At 45.1% G+C, this 13,600-nt stretch overlaps 1 protein-coding gene across 4 annotated transcripts in view; it reads right to left on the reverse strand.

Annotated features, from left to right (window-relative positions):
* The window catches only part of TRPV6 (transient receptor potential cation channel subfamily V member 6), a 74,530-nt gene that overhangs the window by 26,043 nt on the left and 34,887 nt on the right, over positions 1-13,600 (reverse strand). For 3 of the 4 annotated variants that reach the window (XM_077921507.1, XM_028712426.2, XM_077921508.1), the window contains exons 2-5: positions 8,323-8,420; positions 6,952-7,074; positions 4,725-4,865; positions 57-155 (exon numbers count right to left, since the gene is read on the reverse strand). In XM_077921507.1, coding sequence (XP_077777633.1) covers positions 57-155; positions 4,725-4,865; positions 6,952-7,074; positions 8,323-8,420 — 461 coding nt within the window. The remainder of the gene's footprint in view (positions 1-56; positions 156-4,724; positions 4,866-6,951; positions 7,075-8,322; positions 8,421-13,600) is intronic. The other variant, XM_028712427.2, reaches the window with a different exon arrangement.

Here is a 13,600-nt window from a genome sequence, read left to right on the forward strand (position 1 = left end):
CTCCAGCATGAATCCCCCCCAAGGTTCGTCGCAGATTCCCTTCGAAGATGCCGTACCCAAAGAGTCTTGCACTCTGATGTTGGCGCCATTTTCAATGAGCAGCTGCACAATTGCTTCGCTCCCAGCACAGGCCGCAAAAGATAGAATGTGTTCGCCTGAGGAAAGAAACAACCAGGGGGTTTAAAAGGGGGAGTAGTAGCAGGGGCACCATGTCAGATTTCCAACAGGGAAAGAATGGGTGCCATAGCTAACACACATTACAGAACAACAAACCCCTGGGTTGCAAACTTAACACAACAAACAATACGAGCAACACGCAGACCAGTATACTAGATAGCACTGTAATTCTTATTGCATAATATACATGATTTAGTAATAAAACAAAATGTGTGCACTTGTAAATTCTCTGATATATTTGAAATCAATTGAACACACGTCTGTAATAGATGCTATCCTGTGAGCTAAGCGGTAAAACTTTTTAGGCGTCCATGGTGCCGAAGTAGTAGGTGAATAACAACGGACAGTGATCCCGGATAATCTGACTGTTTCGCTGGAATCTTCTTCAGCACAAAAAGTTTTACCATTTGCCCACAGGATAGCATCTATTACTTTGTTTCAACCATAGACTTATTATACTTCTACGGACTTTCAAAGACTGACAGACGTGTGTTCAGTTGATTTCAAATATATCAGAGAATTTACAAGTGCACACATTTTTTTTTGTTACTAAATCATGTATATTATGCAATAAGAATTACAGTGCTATCTAGTACAGTATACTGGTCTGTGTGTTGCTCGTATTGTTTGTTGTTGTTATAGCTAACACACAGGCATAGTTACTTGGGTTGTAACACCAGCACATGGTGAATTTCCCAGTTTACCGAGAATGGTTAGCTTCACGAGAGTGATGAAAATTTTGTTAGAGATTCCGACCCCGTCCCTCCTACAGAACTATATTTCACAGGGTTCCTTAAGTCGAAGGAATTGCTGCTACAGTGGCCTGCTGCCCCAATGGGCTGTGATATCACAATACAGACAAGTGCGCCTAAAAGCGCCAATTAATTTTGGTTGGCAAGTCCCTTGCTGAATACAACATAGAGTTACAACAACTTCAGCAAACATGATATGCCAACCATCCTAGACCATTTTATCTCGTTTCAAGAAGTCAACACTTCTGTGGGGTTTCAAGAAATTACAAAATCAATTTCACAGGAAGGTAAATGCCCTTCACTCCTCCCTCTAATTAAACTGTGACCTATGCGGTTTAAAAAAAAGACCAAATATCCTTTGAGACTGCAAGCTGAGGGCTGGAACTCTGTTTGAGTGAGAGCGGCTAGATAAGGGAGGCAGAATTAAGAGACGCCCGTCCTTTTTCATGTACTGTCTCTGGAGTGTTACAATTTATTCCGAGTGAAAATTAATGAAGGCTCATTACCAAAATGCTTGAAAGTTGATCTACTAAGCATGGTTTAATTACTGCCTGAAACAGGTAACTGGGGATCCATCTAAGCATCGCACGGCAAATCCTCAGCTCTTGTGAAGTCAGCTGGGAAATTCTGATTTACATTGGCTGGAGATTCAGTTCGTGAAGGAAAAGAAAGCTTCTGAATAAAAATACACTACCATGGACAAGGGAATTGGGAGATGAAACAGCTTGTTAAAGGGCTAGAGCAACATTTTATCAGAACTGCAAGGGAATTTTGAAGAACATCGCAACGGCTAAGGGCATATTTACACTGCAAAGCTGTATCTAGAGATAAGCCTCTTTCTGGTCTGTATCAATTTCATATGCATCCATAAGTCTGCTCCATCCTCCCCACCCCCTTTAAAAAAAAATAACCTGCATGAAATCCCACATTTCATTATGTATGTTAACCTTATTTTCTCTTTTTAAAAATTGTAAATAAATGCATTTTAAAACACATTTTGACACTTCTTTTGAGCAACAAACTGCACCCAAACATTCAGGAAGTGCAAGAGATGCTGGTTAGCCAAGTCCTGATCCACATTTTGGCCCAGGAACTGAGGTTCTGGTCAACTCATACCGGAATTTTCAAAGACCAAATTTCTCTATGCACACTGGTTTTAGACAAATTTACGTGGTTTCGGTGTTTCATTGCACCAGAAACGACTTAGTCATGCTGGATACATGACCCAGAAAAACTGTCTGCGGACAAACGCTGGCTCCCTCAGCCTGTAAAGCGAGACGAGCGCCGCAACCCCAGAGTCATCTGCGACTGGACTTAACAATCAGGAGTCCTTTACTTCTTTATTTTTCAGTGCCAAAGAATCCTGGGAGTTTAGTGAGCGTGTTCAAAGGCCCTGCTAAAGACAAGCTAGCTCACCCCGCTCCTTAAAATGACAGCTTCTTGGGGCAACAGAACGGCCAATAACACCAGTCAGGTTTGTGGGCAGATAAGTCCCATTTATCTGAGAACCAGGAAGCTCCAATCTCATATGTCACCTTCTAAGTGGCCTCTTAGTCTCTGGCACCTTTCTGCCACCTGCGGCAGTATGAGCATAACACCAGTTTAGGTAAAGGTAAAGGGACCCCTGACCATTAGGTCCAGTCGTGACTGACTCTGGGATTGCAGTGCTCATCTCGCTTTATTGGTCGAGGGAGCCGGCATACAGCTTCTGGGTCATGTGGCCAGCATGACTAAGCCGCTTCTGCCAAACCAGAGCAGCGCACGGAAACACCATTTGCCTTCCCGCCGGAGTGGTACCTATTTATCTACTTGCACTTTGACGTGCTTTTGAACTGCTAGGTTGGCAGGAGCAGGGACCGAGCAACGGGAGCTCAGCCCGTCGCGGGGATTCGAACCGCCGACCTTCTGATCGGCAAGCCCTAGGCTCTGTGGTTTAATCCAAAAACAGAGATAATGCAGGTGGGTGTTTGGAGTACAATTTACACCATATAAATTTGCACTGCCCTCATCCGGCTTGGGCTGTGTTATATTCATGACCAGCTGTGCCCAATTCTTGACATTAATTCCAATGCATGCTTGATTGTACCATATTACTCTTTGTCTACCTTGGGTCGGCCCTGAGGAAGAACCAGCAACCACAGCATCTCCTGAAGTCTCCCCAGCCTGGATCTCCAAATGGATTCCAAGTCCACACAACCAAGGTTCCCCAACAGGAACCCAACTACCAATCTGTTTTACTAGACAGTTTCAATTAATCTCTCTCTTTTGGTCTCCTTTTTTCTCTATTATTGAAGAAGAACAGGATATTTTAATGCCACCATCATTGCGGAGGTGTCTATGGGGAGGACAACCAAGGTTCCTCAGTGGATTCCCCCCATAGCAACAGTGCTCAGTACCAGTGGAGCAGTGGGTAGCAGCAGCACCACCATCTGACCAGTCCATTGTGAACCACTCCTGTCTTCTATAATAAGAAGTCTAGCCACTTTATCTCGTGAGCTTGTTAAGCAAGGGTGAGCAGAACTGTACCTGATGGAATTCCCTCTTCTACGCAACTGTTTAAAAAAGATACACCAAGAGTTCTCACCTCCTTTGCTTCTGGTCACCCTGGGGCCAGTTTACACTTTCATGCTTGCAAGATCTGGCAGGTGCGGACCCTCCAATTCCAGGGACAGTCCTGGATTTACAGAAGCCATCCCGGTTTCTGATTTGATCACAGAATGCCCTGCATTTCCTTCACAAGAGAAATGTTGGATGGTATGGTAGGACGTCCCTATTTTCATGAAACATTAGGGGATATGGAGTTATGCAACCCACGAGCCAAGGAGATAAGTAACTACAGTGGTACCTCGGGTTAAGTCCTTAATTTGTTCCGGAGGTCTGTTCTTAACCTGAAACTGTTCTTAACCTGAAGTACTATTTCTGGGTTAGCGGAGTCTGAAACCTGAAGCGAATGTAACCTGAAGCGTATGTAACCCGAGGTACCACTGTAGAATCATAGAATCATAGAGTTGGAAGAGACCACAAGGGCCATCGAGTCCAACCCCCTGCCAAGCAGGAAACACCATCAGAGCACTCCTGACATATGGTTGTCAAGCCTCTGCTTAAAGACCTCCAAAGAAGGAGACTCCACCACACTCCTTGGCAGCAAATTCCACTGTCAAACAGCTCTTACTGTCATGAAGTTCTTCCTAATGTTTAGGTGGAATCTTCTTTCTTGTAGTTTGGATCCATTGCTCCGTGTCCGCTTCTCTGGAGCAGCAGAAAGCAACCTTTCTCCCTCCTCTATATGACATCCTTTTATATATTTGAATACGATCTTCAGAAGACATCTGAAGACAGCCTTGTATAGGGAAGTCTTTTTTTAATGTTTAATGTTTTATTATGTTTTTATATATGTTGGAAGCTGCCCTGAATGGCTGGGGCAACCCAGTCAGATGGGCAGGGAATAAATAATAAATGATGATGATTAGGATGATGGAATAGGACGTCCCTATTTTCATCAGTGTAAAGTTGGAGGGTATCCAGGTGTGAGTTGCTCCTTCACAGATCAAACACCACAGACAGAATCTCCATCATCATAACACCTCAAACACACTGGTTTCCAAAATAATTGCCAACTCAGAATGTGGGCCGTTGATGGCTGAGACACTAGACTGCAGCTCACTTCTTACTGAGGAGGTCTATTTGCATATCAGCTGTCGGTGAGGACCCGTGTGACAGAATTCTCCATTTAAAAAATCCCTCCAGACAGAAAAGTAGAATGTGAGGGGAAGAGTATCCAGACTCCAAACATACCGAAATAGATAAGGTTGTCACTTCTGCGCCTGAAGACGTATCCAGTGGCTCGCGGGCTATTAATATCTGCCCCCTTCTCAAGCAAAGCTTTCACCAGCTTTAGGTTTTTGTTCACCACAGCTATGTGAAGAGCTGTCTCCCCTGAAATACACAAATGTCTGCTTACATAAGGTTCTCCATTTCCTCCAGTCTAGAAAGGCATCGCTAATGAAAACTGGGACCCACAAATCCAGCTAGTTCGTGGGCAAATAATTGGTGAACAACAGCAAGTTATGCTTTACACAAGCCTGACATCAACTACAAGTGATTACATTCAGAGAAGCTCCTCTGAGTTACCTGCAGAAGAAAGGGGTATTGAACCCCTGAGGCAATGCTGATGAATGCTGATTTTAATGACAAATGCAATTGCAAAATTAATTACCGATAAATTAAGCAGCTCATATTCTCCCTCTGACCATTTATATTCAAGAGTGCTTTGATGACTCTGTTTCTGCTGCTATTATATTCCATCTGGAATTTATCCAATACCATTTCATCAAAGAGGGAACAGGTGTAATGTTGTAGCTAAGAGCTTGGCTGGGAAATCCCTGTTTCAAATCCTGCTGTTATACTGACCCACTTTGAGGTTATAGTCTTTAGGCTGCAAACCTTGGAGTAACAGTGCAACTCTCATATTTCTATTCAAGGATTGCATCCCAGGCCTCATTGAACTCAGTGGGACTTACTTCTGAGTAGATATGCATAGGGTTGCATTGTTAAGAGTACCTGAAGTAATCTTTGCAGTAGGGCTTTTGCAAGCATTTTGAGAACACCTTAAAGAACTAGATATTTAGATTCTCAAACCTTTATTGACGTAACACTATATATTAAAGGGATGGAAAGATCATTCTGTTTCTGGACTCTACCTCCATTTATAAGTCTGTTCTTGTCCTGTTTCCATATTAATGTTATTTTAAATAAAAATCCACATGAAAACTCTCATTTAAATTTGTATTTTTGAATGGGCTTCCTCACATAGTAAGCATTTTATATATATATAAAAATAAAATGTATTTGAATGTTTTTTTGAGCAGAGAACTCCGCCAGAAATTTCAAAAGTATGAAATTCTAAAAACAACAACCCTTTGTTCCAGTTTACGCATTGATCTGGGAGGCATGAATCGTGCAATTTGCAAAGCCCAATTAAATTCCTCAAGCATCTACATTATATAAATGCAAAGTATTATTATTATTATTATATGCCAGTCAAGTATATTGGACAGCATTAGACTTGGACCATAGAGCTCCAAGTTCAAATCCCATCTCAGTTATGAAGTTCACATGGTAACCTTGGGAGAGTAGCTATCAGTGACCTTAACCAGCTCTGATAGCTCAGTCAGTGGAGCATGAGACTCTTAATCTCAGGATTATGGGTTCGAGCACCACACTGGGCAAAATATTCCTGCGCTGAAAGGAGCTGGAATGAACAGTCCCTTTCAACTCTACAGCTCTATGATTCTAACCCCTAACTTCCAGGTCATTCATGAACGAGTTTGAAAGCACCAGTCCTAATACGGGATCCTATTCTAGGATGCACACTCAATTCATACAGAACACTAGCCTGGCCTGCCGGGCTGCAACATGGCCCCACAAAAACCAAATAGGCACCCTAGAACATGTATCCAATGCAGGGCAAAGTCATGGAACTGTAGAGTTGGAAGGGACCCCAAGGGTCATCTAGTCCAACCCCCTGCAATGCAGGAATCTCAGCTAAAGAATCCAGGACAGATGGCCATTCAACCTCTGCTTAAAAACCTCCAAGGAAGGAGAGGCCACCATATTCCGAGGGAGACCGTTCCAAGTCAGATGTAACTAAATTATTACACACAGGCAATGGTAATGTATTACATGGTAATGTATTTGCATCCTTGGGATCTGAAGCACTGGCTTCACCTAACAGTGGCCTTCACAAGGGCATGAGGACACAAGGACAAGGGCTCAAGATGGACATGAGGGGAAGGTTTTCTGGTCTCAGGTTATGGATCTGGCGACCCCATTCTGGCTTTGGTTTAGACCCATTTTTCTCAGTAAATATCTACTTGTTCCAAGTGCTGTCGTAGTTTTATATTTAATAGATCTCATTACTGTTGATGTTTTATTCACTACTGTTTTATTTACATTGCGAGACACTTTGGGAGCTTATTGCAGAACTGAATTGCAGGATATGGATGCCTCTAATAATAATTACCTGTGTAAAGTTCAGACGTCATAGCCTCGTTCACTAGTTCTGGAGCTGCATCTATCAGGAGTTGGGCTGCTTCCAAGCTATTATACAAGGCAGCTACATGAAGAGCTGTCTCCCCAACGGCACCTAGAGAAACCACCAGATATAGAGAATATATGGCCACATGTTGTCAATTCTGCCAACCTGCTGAAGGCGCCCACAGAAGTTACGAGAAGTCGGCTCACACTATTGCAGGCCAGTGCTCCTCCCACCTGCCACGATCTGGTGATGGAGGTCCCACTGGGTCGCTTCATGGGTGGCGGGCAAGGCTCCTGAGCCTAGTTTGCTGCCCAGCAGGAGGATTCACAAACTTAGCAAATCGCGAGCAGACATGGGAGCAGGCCACTCCCAGGGGGCGGACCAATGGGGCTTCTCTTGGGTCCATGCTCTGGGAATAAAAGGTGGCCCGTTCCTGTGTCAACTACCACTTCTTTGATGGCTCTCCCACCCTCCCTGCCTGTCTGGTTGGTACACTGTGCTTTCACCAACCTTACTATGGACATTGTTGGTCGCCATGTTCAGGACCAGGTTGACATTTTCCCACTTGGTGAATTGGCTACAGCCCTGTGGTTATCGCCACCATCACAGCTTTGGCGGTTTAGGCATTGGGTAGGCATACGCTTGGACAGAGGGCAGGTTGTAGCCTCTGCCTGCCTCTCAAAGAATGGGGGTATCCTGTTAAAGGGATCCAGAGGAGCTGCTTCCATCTGGACACCCAGGGGCCACAGCACTCCCCAGGTGCAATCCATTGCGGGAGTTAATTTTTAATGTAGCTCAATAACTCCCTCGCTTCCGGTTGACCCCAAAATTAATTTCTCCCGGGAGGCAGGCCAGAAATGGTTGGTTCTACCCAATGCCTATGCCAAATTTCTTACATCTGTAGTCAATAAAGTTGTGGCCTGATCTGACCCAAATATAAGTTGCCATGTCTCATTGTTTCACTGTTTAAGATGGGCAGTCAAGTGATGGGCGCACCTGGGCATGCAGCTACTTCAGATGTGTTTCGGACAGGAGATGTGAAACATTATATTGTGTATTGTAATTACGGGTGTCTGCAGTTTGTGTCATTGGTTTTTATAGCTGAAAACTGCTTCGAAGCCTATTTTGGCATTAAGCGGTATATAAGTAAATCAAGTTTGTTTTGTAGTAGGAGGATCAGGAAGCACATGGCATATATACTTCCTGTTCCTTCTGCCACATCTGAAGCCATCCTTGGCCTCCTTCAACCCAAGAACTCATTTTCTATCACTGTCTCCCTTTTACTCCTCCCCTCAAGGTCCTTGTGCTTTATCTTAGCAGGCAATGTGGACACGATGAGCAGCATGGATTCCATACCTCTCTCGTGAATGTCGCAGCTGTGGCTGGCAAGGAGCTTCTGAATGGCAGAGACATCGTTCTCCTTGGCAGCCAGGAGGAGGGGAGACTCCCAGATCCTGAAACAAGCAGAAATAATAATAATAATAATAATAATAATAATAATAATAATAATAATAATAATAATAATAAAAAAAAAATTATTTATATCCCACCCTCCCCAGCCGAAGCCGGGCTCAGGGCGGCTAACAACAATAAAACAGTACAAAAGTACAACATAAAGAACATTCTAAAATCTTTCATTATAAAATTAATTAATTCAAGCCACTGGCAACCATTGGGCCAGAGCTCCGCGAAGATTGCAAAAGGAGGGAGTCAGGCTGTGCCCTGGCCAAAGGCCTGGTGGAACAGCTCTGTCTTGCAGGCCCTGCGGAAAGATGTCAAGTCCCACAGGGCCCTAGTCTCTTGTGACAGAGCGTTCCACCAGATCGGAGCCACAGGCGAAAAAGCCCTGGCTCTAGTTGAGGCCAGCCTAACTTCTCTGTGGCCTGGGACCTTCAAGATGTCTTTATTTGAAGACCATAAGTTTCTCTGTGGGGCATACCAGGAGAGGCGGTCCCATAGGAACGAGGGTCCTAGGCCGTATAGGGCTTTAAAGGTTAAAACCAGCACCTTAAACCTGATCCTGTACTCCACCGGGAGCCAGTGCAGCTGGTATAGCACCGGGTGAATGTGCAAAATAAATTCAGAATAATGTGCATTACAACCCACGTGACCCACGGAGGAGGATTTTTCTCATCACATCAGCAAAGTTGTCTTTCAAAACTAAGACAACTGTCTTTATCAGCAAGACAACAACAACAAAAATGCCCTAGAGATCTCAACAGACACATCCAAGAGGCTCCCGCTTTCAATAGTTGATCTTCAACCAAGGGTCTGCAGGGTTTTCAGAAAAAGAAAATAATAATTGTTCTTGCACGGTGGTAAAAGTTACACTGAAGACATGAAATGCTAACTCAGCTAACAACTTGGAAAGTCTTCATTCCTCTATTCCGCAGCATCTGCTGGTAAGACTAATTACCATCAATACAAGGCAAAAAGTGATATTTCAGTAATGTTATTTTTAAAATACTTTTTCTGGTACACTGCCCTCATTTACACATAACTCTAAGCCAAACCATGGTAAATGCGAATGTGCGTGCATGCAGCTTCACAGGGAGTAAATCACTGCTGTTTTGCTCCTCTCATGGTCCTCCTGCTGCCACACTATACCTGGAGCTAAGCCATGGTTTGTCACTTAGCATTATGTGCAAACTTGGGGACAAGCCAGCTGCTGATACAGGCAGGCAGAGACTATGAAGAGTTAAATCCAGGCAGAAATATCTGTATGTGTCTGTTCTAAGACACGCCAGCAGATCTGCCCATCAGGGTTCAATCGCTGGCTTGGATAGCCAACAAAGGTCCTCCCAACATGCTTCCAACACACAAAGCTGCAAGAAAAGGTGAGCAGCCCTCAATGAAGACGCGTCTCATTAAACCTATGTAACAATTTGGCTTTGAAAAAGGAGACACACAGAAAGAGAAGCCGCCGGGGGCAAAGAAGGAATTCAGAGTATTATTAATAGGATTCAAATCAACCAGAAAGGTTTCCTGTGCGACCTCTCTTGAAACCCAACAGGAGTTGAGAAGGCTCCAGCAGTGTCCTTGCCCAGCCATTCAAGGGGCACAAAGTTCTGCAGAAGTTCACGGTGCCCTGTGTCCTTCTTTAACTGGATGTGAAACATAATAGGAACCAGCTAGAAAACAGAAAATCCTTTCCTTTGAGAGCGAGTTGAGGAATCTTTGGAGGGGAACAAATGGACTCCTAATTTGTGCCTCCAAAGCGTGCTGTGGGAAAGGGATTCAAGACTATTGGAGGCACCATATTGTAGGAGCCCTCCCTCATCATCAGGTTCACAGCTGTCTTTATAATGCCTTCAAAGAATGCAAAACCTTCCAAGTATAAGAGACAGGGGGAGCAGCAACGATCCTCTCTCACACCTGTAACACACCTGTGCATGGCAGAGGTTTGCCTGTGTGCACAATGATGCTCGATTAGAGGACAGAATAGGGGGTCCCCAATCTGCAAGGTTGAGCAGCTGTTTGCCCTGGCCCGTTTTGTTATTTGCCCCACAGCTGGCTCTGCCTTATGTCCCAACTTCACTTGCCTTCCAATTTAACTTGGGAGGATTTCTACACCATTTCAGAATTTGCACATGTGTGACTTGCTAGTCTTCCGTTTGTTTAATTGACAGGGTATCGATGTGTGCAAGTACATCTGCTCTGGTTAGAACACCGCACAATTGTATAATGGCATCACGGGTCCTTTTCGCTTGCTGTTTTAATCACCGCAGACTGCCAAGAATTCCTAGAAGACCTCTTCAAACTTGGCAAATGCCAAATGCCAAAACATTTCGCTTCATCCTTGATTATTTTTCCTATAATAAAATCATTAGTTGTTCTGTGGTACTTTGGCTCACGTTCCCCGTTGTGTTGTGTTGTGTGTGTGTGTAACATCTGTGTGTACCTACACATATGCACATTTGTTGGTTTTTTTATCTGGGGGTTTTATTAATGGGCATTGGGATCAGTTAGTCCCCGATCAGAGTAATTAGGGGGTAATGGGTATTCCCAACTGTGGAGAAAAATTTGATTAAAAAGACACAATGGCTTATTTCTGTTGATGTAGGAGCTAGGCTAGGAATACTTAAGGTTAAGTATGACATTTTTATTCATAGCTCAATGAGGTTTTCAGCCGAAGTACATGAATAAGGTATCAAGTGGGAACTAACACTGGAGCTCATTACAGACTCCAAATACTAGCTATCCTTATTATATTTTCACATAAAAATGGGGTAATTGTCAAATGCACCTTAAAAAATCCAGCTATTACTTGACCACACTATTATATAAGAAAAGCATTTTTTGAAAATAATTTGTTTTAAAAATTATCGTATTTTTCGGCCCATAGGACGCACCGGCCCATAAGGCGCACCTGGTTTGGGGGGGGGGGAATAAAGGGGGGGAAAATATTTTTTCCCCAGGCGCGGGGCTGGGGCGGGGGAAGCCCAAGCTTCCCCCTACCCCAGCCCCCAGAACAGGCAGCTCTCCGCAAGCCATGGGAGCCCAGCGCTGGGCTCCCACGGCTTGCGGAGAGTTGCGCAAAGCCCGAAGCCTGGGGGGCGCTGAGCTCAGCGCGCCCCCAGGCTTCGGGATGCAGGCAGCTCTCCGAAAGCTGTGGGAGAGCTGCGCGACTTTGCGCAGCCCTCCCACTGCTTGTGGATAGCCCTGGAGAGCAACCGACCCCTCTCGCTCTCCAGGCTTCAGCGAAAGCCTGCATTCACCCCATAGGACGCACACACATTTCCCCTTCATTTTTGGAGGGGGGAAAGTGTGTCCTATAGGGCGAAAAATACGGTAATACACACACACACCATGAACAGCTAAACTTCCATCTATAGTATAATTCACACATTGGCAAAGGTTTATACATAGCTCTTAATCTAATGGTTTGTCATGGGCTGGCTGGATGCAGAGGAATGTTGGGAGACATCAGCTGGGGAACCCCCCAAGGGAACTCCCAGGGGAAGAAGGCTCAGAGCCCAGGGGGTTGGTGGTGGGACAATAATGTCTAGTCAGAGGGATAAGAGGAAGAAGACTGGGAAGAGCTGGTGTCAGAAGCTGAAGAGGTAACAGGGCTTAGTGAGCAGAAAGAAGATGGGGCAGAGAGCAGTCCAGAATCAGAGGCAGAAGTGGAGGCTGGAAAAGAGAGGGGCCAAGAGGCAGAGATCAGGCAGGCTGGTGAAGAAGCCAGGCTGTCTCCCCTTCCTGTTGCAACCAGCTCCCCTCTTTTCTGGTCTCCCAGAACCAGAAGAGGCATAAAGAGGGAGGAGCAAAGACAGGCAAGACGATGGAGACGGGATAAACTGGAGAGGGGAGAACCATGTATACCACCTTGAGTTCCTTGGAAGAAAGGTGAGGGTAATAATTGTAATTTAAAAATTAATAAAATCCATGAGTCGAGGGAAAACTAAGGGAAGGAACAGTGTATCCCCCACCACCACCACCACCATGCAAATAGACTCTCAGCTCATCCTTTTGTTGCAGCTGGATGACAAAAAATGATGCAATAAGTAATAATTTGTTCTAGATGAATTCATTTATGTATGTTCACCATCTATAGTTGCCACTGAGTTCACGGCAGCACGTGCATTAAAATGATACAAACACCCAGCTCAATAGTGGTGGCTGCATGTTTCCACCTCAGTAAAGGTAAAGGGACCCCTGACCATTAGGTCCAGTCATGGCCGACTCTGGGGTTGCGGCGCTCATCTCGCTTTATTGGCCAAGGGAGCCGGCGTACAGCTTCCGGGTCATGTGGCCAGCAGGACTAAGCCGCTTCTGGCGAACCAGAGCAGCGCACAGAAACGCCGTTTACCTTCCTGCCGGAGTGGTACCTATTTATCTACTTGCACTTTGACGTGCTTTCGAACTGCTAGGTTGGCAGGAGCAGGGACCGAGCAACGGAAGCTCACCCTGTCGCAGGGATTCGAACCACCGACCCTCTGATTGGTAAGCCCTAGGTTCTGTGGTTTAACCCACAGCGCCACCTGCGTCCCTTCCACCTCAGTACTCCCTGCTAAAAAGCACTGCAACGGAAAGATATCTTTTGCGTTCTAGGGAGCTGCAACATTTGGGGAGTTGTTAAACTGTGGGGGCAACCCTCAAACTAAAGGACACCTGGCAAATTTAAAATCTAGGTGCCAATCAACCCTTTCAGGAAGAATTAGAAAAGCGGAGAACTTGTTTAATTTCACTCCTGTCAATAAGGCGTGAAAAAAATGTATTTCATCTTGGCCGTTTCCCATACGGAGATTTCTGGTGGCAGAATGCCAGCTTACGATCTCTTGGAGTGTGGGAATAGCTGGAAAATGTCAAGGCCCAAAGCCCAGCAGGAATCAGCTCCTGTGCTCACACGACGCCAAGGATTACCTCAATTAAGGAAAACTTGTCTGTCTGAGGGGAGCTGATCTGCCAGAAGACAGAGGGCACAGCCCCAAGTGCCACACCTCAGACCCTTTTAATTAAAAACCCTGGGCCCAGATCCAACAAATGCCCCCAAATGAGGAAGTGAGGCTGGCACCAGTCTTGAGGCAGAATCACTCACACTAAATGGAAACAGCTTGGCACCGATTCATGGCATCCTTTTCCCTCCTGCTATGAACTATCAGGGCTTGTTATGTTTTATTTAAACTCCTGC

Source organism: Podarcis muralis, chromosome 17, assembly GCF_964188315.1.
Source record: "Podarcis muralis chromosome 17, rPodMur119.hap1.1, whole genome shotgun sequence".
NCBI lineage: Eukaryota > Metazoa > Chordata > Lepidosauria > Squamata > Lacertidae > Podarcis > Podarcis muralis.